General features: G+C 40.1%; 1 protein-coding gene across 3 annotated transcripts in view; it reads right to left on the bottom strand.

Annotated features, from left to right (window-relative positions):
• The window catches only part of RAD9B (RAD9 checkpoint clamp component B), a 32,435-nt gene extending 23,363 nt beyond the window's left edge, over positions 1–9,072 (bottom strand). For 2 of the 3 annotated variants that reach the window (XM_032603658.1, XM_032603657.1), the window contains exons 1-4: positions 9,033–9,069; positions 6,472–6,542; positions 5,435–5,584; positions 5,106–5,220 (exon numbers count right to left, since the gene is read on the bottom strand). In XM_032603658.1, coding sequence (XP_032459549.1) covers positions 5,106–5,220; positions 5,435–5,584; positions 6,472–6,542; positions 9,033–9,069 — 373 coding nt within the window. Of the gene's footprint in view, positions 1–5,105; positions 5,221–5,434; positions 5,585–6,471; positions 6,543–9,032 lie in introns of all 3 variants that reach the window. The other variant, XM_032603659.1, reaches the window with a different exon arrangement.
• Positions 9,073–9,274: the final 202 nt, after the last annotated feature.

The following is a 9,274-nucleotide window of genomic DNA, read 5'->3' on the forward strand; positions in this document are numbered from 1 at the left end:
AAGTGAGAGAATGGCATGGACTTATATATACTACTAATTATAAAATAGATAGCTAGTGGGAAGCAGCTGCATAGCACAGGGAGATCAACTGGGTGCTTTGTAACCACCTAGAGGGTGGGATAGGGAGGGGGGAGGGAGACGCAAGAGGGAGGAGATATGGGGATATATGTATACGTATAGCTGATTCACTTTGTTATAAAAGCAGAAACTAACACACCATTGTAAAGCAGTTATACTCCAATAAAGACGTTTAAAAAAAAAAAGAAATTTACCCACATGTGATGCTACCACCCAGATAGCCCTTCCTCTTCACCTTTCTCTCCTATGAATCTGTTGCCCCAAGTACATCCATTGTGCTCTTTTTTGTTTGTTTTTTGTTTTTGTTTTTGTTTTTTGCGGCACGCGGGCCTCTCACTGCTGTGGCCCCTCCCGTTGCGGAGCACAGGCTCCGGACGCGCAGGCCCAGCGGCCATGGCTCACGGGCCCAGCCGCTCGGCGGCACGCGGTATCCTCCCGGACGGGGGCACGAGCCCATTGTGCTCTTTTTAAAGCAACTTGGCTTGGTGTACCTCTTCATTGTGGTTTTTCTAGTCTTCCAGCTTAATAATAATTTTCCTTGATAGAATGCAAACAGGATAAAAATTTAGAAGTCCTGTTTCCTCTGTGTCATTATTGATTTTATCTAATGCTGCACAAAGTACTGGACTATAAGAGACAAGGAATTTTCACCAGAATCTCTTCCTTCATTGAGAAATCTCACTATTGAAACAAAACAAAACAGCTGAACTTAAGAGAATGCCTAGTAATGTGGTTGACTTAAATTCTGACATAAGCTCCTTATCTTCTCACAGACCAGTAACAGACAATTTGAGGTCCAGCAGCCAGTCCATGGACAGCTTGAGGAGCACTGCCTTATGCCATCAGCTGCCAGCCATGGCATATCTGATGCTATGATAGAATTCTGCTTGCCGTTTCATAGCTCAATTTGCAACTTCCCTCAGTGGCTCCAGAGAACTCTTTCAAACTTAAAGAGGTACAGCTAAGGAACAAGCATTATTTTGGAGATGTTCCATTTGTGGGGTTTGGAATTTCAGAGGTTAGTGATACTTATAAGTTGGCAAATGTTTCCCAGTCCCTTTAAGTTCACTGTTATGCAAGTTTAAAGTCATTAGCATATCTGTAGAATGCCCTTTTATTAATTAATTTATTTTTGCTGGGTTGGGTCTTCGTTTCTGTGCGAGGGCTTTCTTTAGTCGTGGCAAGCGGGGGGCCACTCTTCATCACGGTGCGCAGGCCTCTCACTATCGCGGCCTTTCTTGTTGCGGAGCACAGGCTCCAGACGCGCAGGCTCAGTAGGTGTGGCTCACGGGCCCAGCCGCTCCGCGGCATGTGGGATCTTCCCGGACCGGGGCACGAACCCGTGTCCCCTGCATCGGCAGGCGGACTCTCAACCACTGCGCCACCAGGGAAGCCCTAGAATGCCCTTTTACAAAACCTTTTAAGGTTTTCATTTTCCGTGAAGTGGAAATTCTGCCCTCTTGACACCATGTCATTAATATACATGTATGAATCAGGGTTTTATTTTCACTCAATAGCCAGTGCACCGCTCGTATGGAAGCCCCTCTCTGTCGGAGATCTGTCTTCTTGAGCAGGACAGAACTTATTAGCAGGTGCTTTAGATCAGAGCATGTTCTTCAGGGACAATTCACTGACTCATTTTTAGCCACTCTGGGGCCAGTGCCAATGACAATACAGAGAATTGATAGAATTATTATTAGGCAGGTAAATATTTCATATGAACCTTCATTCTTGATGACATAAATCACCTTTTTTTTTTCCTATTATCAGATGCTAAATAACCTAAGAAATCACCGTTCTGGAAACCATTTAAGGTTAGATTCAGAGAAGTTAGTCTTTTTTAGTGGCTCATGCCTTTGCAATTGTTTTCTATCAATAAGAGAGCCAAATTTACTTCACTGTCTTTAATTTCTTCCCAGTTCCAAATATGTATTTCTAGCAGTTTATTGGATATCTCTGCCCAGGTGATTTTTCTCAACTAAATTTGAACAATGTTTCTCCACCAGATTATAAAAATAAAATTGCAAACATAATTTCCTGGGTACATACAGTTTTGGAAAGTATAACTATTTACCCCAATTACTGGGTATCAGCATCTATCCCCTACTTCCCCCTTCCTTCCTGAGCCATCCTTCCCTGTTATGTAGCAGCCATGAGGTTTGGGTGGGACTGACTTCACTTCCAGTATCACTTGTGGGTCCTCATTTGTATAAATCAATTGATGTAATCTTATCCCCCTTGCAATTGAATTTGGTCCACATATGGCAATAAGCCAAGGCAATTAGAGAATGGAATTCCCCTGGCTCCCCAGGATTAGTTTAGGTTGGTCCAATCAGAGCAAAGTCAAGCACTTTTGTTCAGTGCATGTATGAAGTATGGCTCTCACTCCCCCAGATGTGAAAGAGCAAGCATGTGGCCCCAGCTGCTGCTGCTGCTAGAAGTCACCTCATTATTAAAAGTTTATAAGAGGAGGGAGACGCCAAGAGGGAGGAGATATGGGGATATATGTATATGCATAGCTGATTCACTTTGTCATGCAGCAGAAACTAACACACCACTGTAAAGCAATTATACTCCAATAAAGATGTTAAAAAAAAAAGTTTATAAGAGAAGCTGGCCTTACTATAAATCACATAGAGGAATTCAGACCTGAGAGAATTTTAAAAAGAAGAAGCAGCAGCTGCTGCAGCCTGGATCAAAACACGCCTATGACCTAATTTTGAACTTTTAGTTTACATGAGCCAAAATTCCTCCTTATTGTTTAAGTCAGTTTGAGTTGGATTTTCTGGGTGGTTTTTTTTTTCCCTGTTATTTGTAACTTAAAGCAGGGGTCCCCATCCCCCCCACCCCCACCTCCTGGGCCGCACAGCAGGAGGTGAGTGGCAGCTGAGCCCCATTGCTACCCATCGCTGGCTTTACTGCCTGAACCATCCCAATCCCCCCAACCCCGTCTGTGGAAAAATTGTCTTCCACAAAACCGGTCCCTGGTGCCAAAAGTGTTGGGGACCACTGACATAGCATCCTAACTTATACAACTTCCCTACAAAAGCTATTAAAAATCAACCAGTCACAAATATGTATTGGACATTAATCAAGCCACTTGAGACATACTTAAGAAGCTGAAAAGTTGGTTGTTTAAAATCTAGCTGGGGAATTCCCTGGTGGTCCAGTGGTTAGGACTCCATGCTGTCACTGCCAAGGACCCAGGTTCAATCCCTGGTCAGGGAACTAAGATCCTGAAAGCTGTGCGGTGCAGCAAAAAAAAAATTTTTTTTAATAAAAAATAAAATCTAGCTGGAAATAAGGGATGAGTATAATTGCAATAACATCAGTCACTGACTATTCAGTACTGCCTCTGTGTCAGGCACCACACTAAGTGCTTTACACATGTGATCTCACTTCATCCTCACAACAACCCCAGAATCTGAGGGTAGGTAAGATTATCCCCATTCTAGAGAAAAGAAAATGAAGGTTCAGAGAGCTTATGTACTGTCACAAAGCTAATAAGAATTATAGAAGAATCCACATCCAAATCTGTGAGATGTCAGAGCTTGTGGTGCTTTTTGTGTGTGTGTGTGTGCTTTTTTTTTTAATTTTTACTGAAAAATAGTTGATTTACAATGTGTTAGTTTCAGGTGTACAGCAAAGTGATTCAGTTATACATATATATATATAAAATTCTTTTTTAGATTCTTTTCTATTATAGCTTATTACAAGATATTGAGTATAGTTCCCTGTGCTATACAGTAGGTCCTTGTTGGTTATCTATTTTATATATAGTAGTGTGTATATTTTAATCCCAAACTCCTAATTTATCCCTCCCCCCACCCTTGCTGGGCTTTTAATCATGCTCTTTACATGATTCTGCTATAACATGAACTGAAGCTCAAAGAAGGAAAAATTAATGTTAAAAATTGATATTTTGCAGGGGAAAAATTAAGGAATATAATATAAATAAGATCTGAAATAAAAATATTAAGATAAATGTAAGATAAAATTAAGAAATATAAGATAAATCGTAACACTAATATAACCTTCCAGAAGACCATTCCACTATAAAAAGATTTGGACCAATACCACAAGTACAAGATTTTTTAAAACATACACTCCTAACTGGTAACTTCAAATAAAATAGCAGCCATCATTATAAATATTACTAGCGCTAACTCTTAGAAAATATGCCAGGTATTTCTTTAAACACTTTAGAACTATAACTTCCTATAAGTCATTGAATCTTCACAAAAACCCTAGAAGGCTGGTACTACCATTGTCCCCATTTTACATATAGGGAAACTGAGGCACAAAGATGTAAAATAATTCGCCCAATGTCTCAGCAAGGAAGAGGCAGAGCAGGATTCCACCCCAGACCTTGTTGACCTCCAGAGTCCATGCACTTTATCACCATGCTATACATATTTAACCATGTAAAATCCTATATGACCACAGCATTTGAATATCTACCATGCAAGGCTGGGAGGCAGGAAATCTCTTGGTGTAGCAGTGAGAATGAATGAAGGTTTTGGCTCCTACTATTGTGGGGCTGGACTCAAATCCAGGCTCTGTGACTTACTAGTTCTGTGACCTTGGGCCAGTTACCATGCTTCTTTCAGCCCCAGATAAAATACTATTTACCTCCTGGAGCATTTTTAATACAGGTAGGCATTATTCTTTTCTGTTCATTCCAAGGAACACTGTTACAAAGGCAGTCTTACAGAATATCATCAAGCAGCTAGTTAATTTTAGAATAATCAATTGTTAGAATTCAGATGGACATTTAAAAAATTGGTCTGTGTGCAGGCAAAGCTTGTGCCACTGACAAGCCAAAAAAGGAAATAATTAATACCAATCAACTCACAGTACTTCTACAGAGACAAGTGAGATAATATTTATAACCGCCCTACCACAAAACTATACAAATTCTAAGCAATAGTGCAATGGGAAGTCTTGATATGCAGTTTGAATATTCTAAACATGAAAAATATTAACAAAACACACACATACTTTAAACTGGATTTAATTATACCTACCATGTCTGCAGAAGAATTGAATAACTACTTTGCACTTATCAGATCTGATAAATATTTTGCATTTCTCTACATTTCTTTCGAGGGAATTCAGACATCTAAAGATAGGCAGAATTGACTGTAATACAAACACATTATAGAAGAGCACATACTTAATATGGTTGCTTCATTAGTTTAAAAACAACCTAACAAAAGAAGAGTAAGTATATTCGTAAATGAACAGACTGTTCTGCATGCCATTTAAACCAAGTATTAAGTACAGAATAGGTGTTATGCCCTATATAATGAATATTTCTACAATACAAGAGAAAACCATGCCCACTTACTCTTACCTTCATTCCCAATTTGCAATTTAAATTAGATATTGTGTCACCATCATTCATTTTCACCAAGGTTGACCATTGATAATGTTGAAAAAACACAGGCGAGAAGAGGACACATCCATATGCTGACCGACAAGAATTCACAGATCTTAAAGCAAGCTAGAAAAATAAAATAATAGCTATACAGGAAAAAAATCAACTTTAATGATTAATTTTAAAAATTTTAAATTTTTAAATTTTAATTTAATTTTAATTTAATTTTAATTTAAAAAATTCTATTATGTTTAACATCGCATTGAAGTGTGTCCGAGTAAGGCTATGGAATGTGAACTGCATGATATGGACTACATTATACACATAAGTTATAGTACTGATGCAATATGGACTGCATTATACAGTGTGCATTTAATTTTCATATGTACACACATCTAAACGGAATATATTATATATAGGTATTAAGTCTAAAATCCTGCATGCTGAAATTGTATTTTTCTTTGTTTGTTTTTGGTAACAAGAACATATTTATAATTGTAAAAATGTAAATGCCCACAGGGGCCTTAACTTTAAAGCACAAAGTGGCAGAAGGCAATATAAAAGGGAGTAAAAAGATTGCAGCAAAATTTTCCCTCGCCTAAGGGGAGAAACTGTTAGTCAGCCAACTACTTCCGCTTGGGAATGCAGGCCCCAAACTATCAGATCTTCTGAGTTTTCAACAGAATCAGGAAATTCAGATTTTTATGTGGACTCTCCCAATTACTGTTAGAAAATTATTTCATTTTTTAAAAAAAACATAGTGCAGGCCCCACAAAACATTTCTGCAAGCCATATCTAGCCTCTTGACCACCAGTTTGTTTCTTCTGGCTTAAATCAACTGTGTATGATTTTTAAGTTTACCACGCTCTAAATGTATTTAGATATGTAAAATAAAGATGAACAGTGAAAGGGCTGATTAGAATTTCTGGATTTCCTAGTTAACATTCAATCTGGACTGGGATTTATAAACATCTTCTTTTTTCCTTAATCTATTAGTTAAATTTCTTACTTACACCTTTTTCAGAAGGGTCTAGCCACAGCTCATCACTAATTCGTGAGAGTGCTTGGATCGCTTTCCCAAATACTACGGAGAAAAAGAAAGGTGCCTTTTACATTCTTTTTCTCAAACAATAAAATCATAGGACTACTTCAGCATTCACAGGACTCAAGATAAATTCATAAAGAACAGTGTTTTATAGACTAATGCTACAAATTGTTTTAAGAAATACAGTATAATACCCTGGCAAAATGCCAGACACATAGTAAGTGCTCAATAAATTAACAGAATGAGGGATTTCCCTGGTGGTCTAGTGCTTAAGACTCTGCCCTCCCAATGCAGGGGGCCTGGGTTAGATCCCCAGTCAGGGAACTAGATCCCGGGAACTAGATCTAGATCCTGCATGTTGCAACTAAGACCCAGCGCAGCCAAATATATAAATAAATATATTTTTAAAATAATAAATTCACAGAGTGAGTGTGTGAAATAATAAAATGCAACAAAATTCTTCCTTTCTATATGTTCACAGTGTTGCATGGAACTATTGTGGCAAGCCAGTTTCCATACTAATGTATTTTTAAACTTGGTTTAAATAAATGTATACCCCCACCCCCCAAAAGTATGAAAACAGAGCATGTAGGAGATGGTTTGAAGGGTTTTAATAACTTCAGAGGCAGCAAAGTCAAAACAAGTCATGAGAGAGAAATTAGAGGAATTCACGATGTATCTCTGATGTTTGAGCACAGAACATGCCAGATCTTCCCAGAAAACACAGTTAGATGCCCTGTCAGAAAGAGAGGCCAGGGCTGGATGAAATATTGGTCTTATCTGGTATGATACCATTTATGTTCTTATAAATTATAAGTAAAAAATATGGCAAACAGATATGGGATACTATGATGCAATAAAAATGGATGGCCATATCAATCCATGGAAAAGTAGAAAAAAGGAAAAATAATTCCAGAACATAAAATCAGATTATCATGCTTAAGAATCAGAGTTGGCTGGCTTCCCTGGTGGCGCAGTGATTAAGAATCCGCCTGCCAACGCAGGGGACACAGGTTCGAGCCCTGGTTCGGGAAGATGCTACATGCCGTGGAGCAACTAAGCCCGTGCGCCACAACTACTGAGCCTGCGCTCTACAGCCCGTGAGCCACAACTACTGAGCCCACGTGCCACAACTACTGAAGCCCACGCACCTAGAACCCATGCTCCACAACAAGAGAAGCCGCCGCAACGAGAAGCCTGCGCACCGCAACGAAGAATAGCCCCCGCTCGCTGCAACTAGAGAAAGCCCGCGCGCAGCAACGAAGACCCAACGCAGCCAAAAATAAATAGATAAATAAATTAAAAAAAGAATCAGAGTTGGGGGAATTCCCTGGTGGTCTGGTGGTTAGGACGCTGCAATTCCACTGCCAAGGGCCCACGTTCAATCCCTGGTGGGGGAACTAAGATCCCGCAAGCTGCACGGCACAGCCGGAAGTGGGGGTGTAGGCCTCAAACTGAGAGAGGATGACTAGGGGGAGAAAAAGAGGCGTTTGTCCCTTTTTACCACTTCACATTCACCACTTCTTCCTGGAGCTAGCTAATGAAGACCTTTCATTCATTCAATGAATATTTATTGAGCACCTAGTATGTTCCAAGGACGGTACAAGCCAAGGCAATGCGGGTATAACAATGAACAAGACGGGTTTACAGCTCCTGCCTTCACAGGGCTTAGAGTTACGGAGTAAAAACAAATTTAAACAATCATACAAATTATCACTTATTGAGAACTAAGGTACACATTGCAAGAGAGAACTTTCTAGAACTCTGAGAACATGCAACAGTGGGGGGGTCTTGTGCTTCCCTTTTCTGTTCATTAATACTGTTCCATAGAGGTCGTCAACACAGCGGAAGCCGGCTGCAACACAAGATGCCTTTCAATAATCACTTTCAGGTTATGATCTGTATGACCATTACTTTTCTAAATAGAGACTTTCTGGAGTAACATACATGTTTAAAGTACCATTTACAATAAACAATAGTTCTTATACATTCCCATTCATTACTGAGCTCTTTACCTGCATTTTATTCCTACAATAAACCCTATAATGAAGATGCCGTTAATATTTTCATTTTACAGATAAGAAAACTGAGCCCGGAAGTGATTCCATGGTTTGTCCCAGGTCATACATTAAAAATGTTAGAATTTGGAAAAAAAAAACAGGTTTATGCTTTTTTCTCATGGCACTAAAATACTTTTACTGTCCAAGCATTGTTTTTCCCAACTTCCCACACAGTCCTATCGTCCCGAGTTTGAAACTGCCGTTCCAATATTTGTCCAGATAGTGCAACTTCATTTTATGGACACCTATGAATATAAATATTATGCATAAATAAAAGCAGATGGGCCGTCATTCGCCCCTCAGACGCTAACAGGACCCTGGGTGGGTGGGTGCCGGCTGTGGCCAGGCCTTGTGTCCTCAGCCCCTAGGCAGAAAGGCAAAGATCAAGAAACTAGACGATGGTGGAAACTTCCCCATGAACCCTAGGCTTTCCCTTTTCTACACAGAAAGGCAAAAAAGGCCTCTGCACCTTTCACCTGACTGCCGCTCATCCCGCACTTCAGCATGACTGCAATCCCTAAAAATGTCAGTCACTCTGCGCGCCTCAGCTCGAGGGCCCCAGGCGCCCGGATGTTGCCCGCGCTTTTGGAAACTTCGCGATCTTGGCCACCGCCCCACCACAATTTCCCAAAGAACAACTTCGCTTTACAGCGGCGAAGAGCCTAAACGGGCCTCCGTAGAGCTGTCTCTCGCCGACTTCTCTTTTCATTG

Source organism: Phocoena sinus, chromosome 14 (assembly GCF_008692025.1).
Source record: "Phocoena sinus isolate mPhoSin1 chromosome 14, mPhoSin1.pri, whole genome shotgun sequence".
NCBI classification, from domain to species: domain Eukaryota; kingdom Metazoa; phylum Chordata; class Mammalia; order Artiodactyla; family Phocoenidae; genus Phocoena; species Phocoena sinus.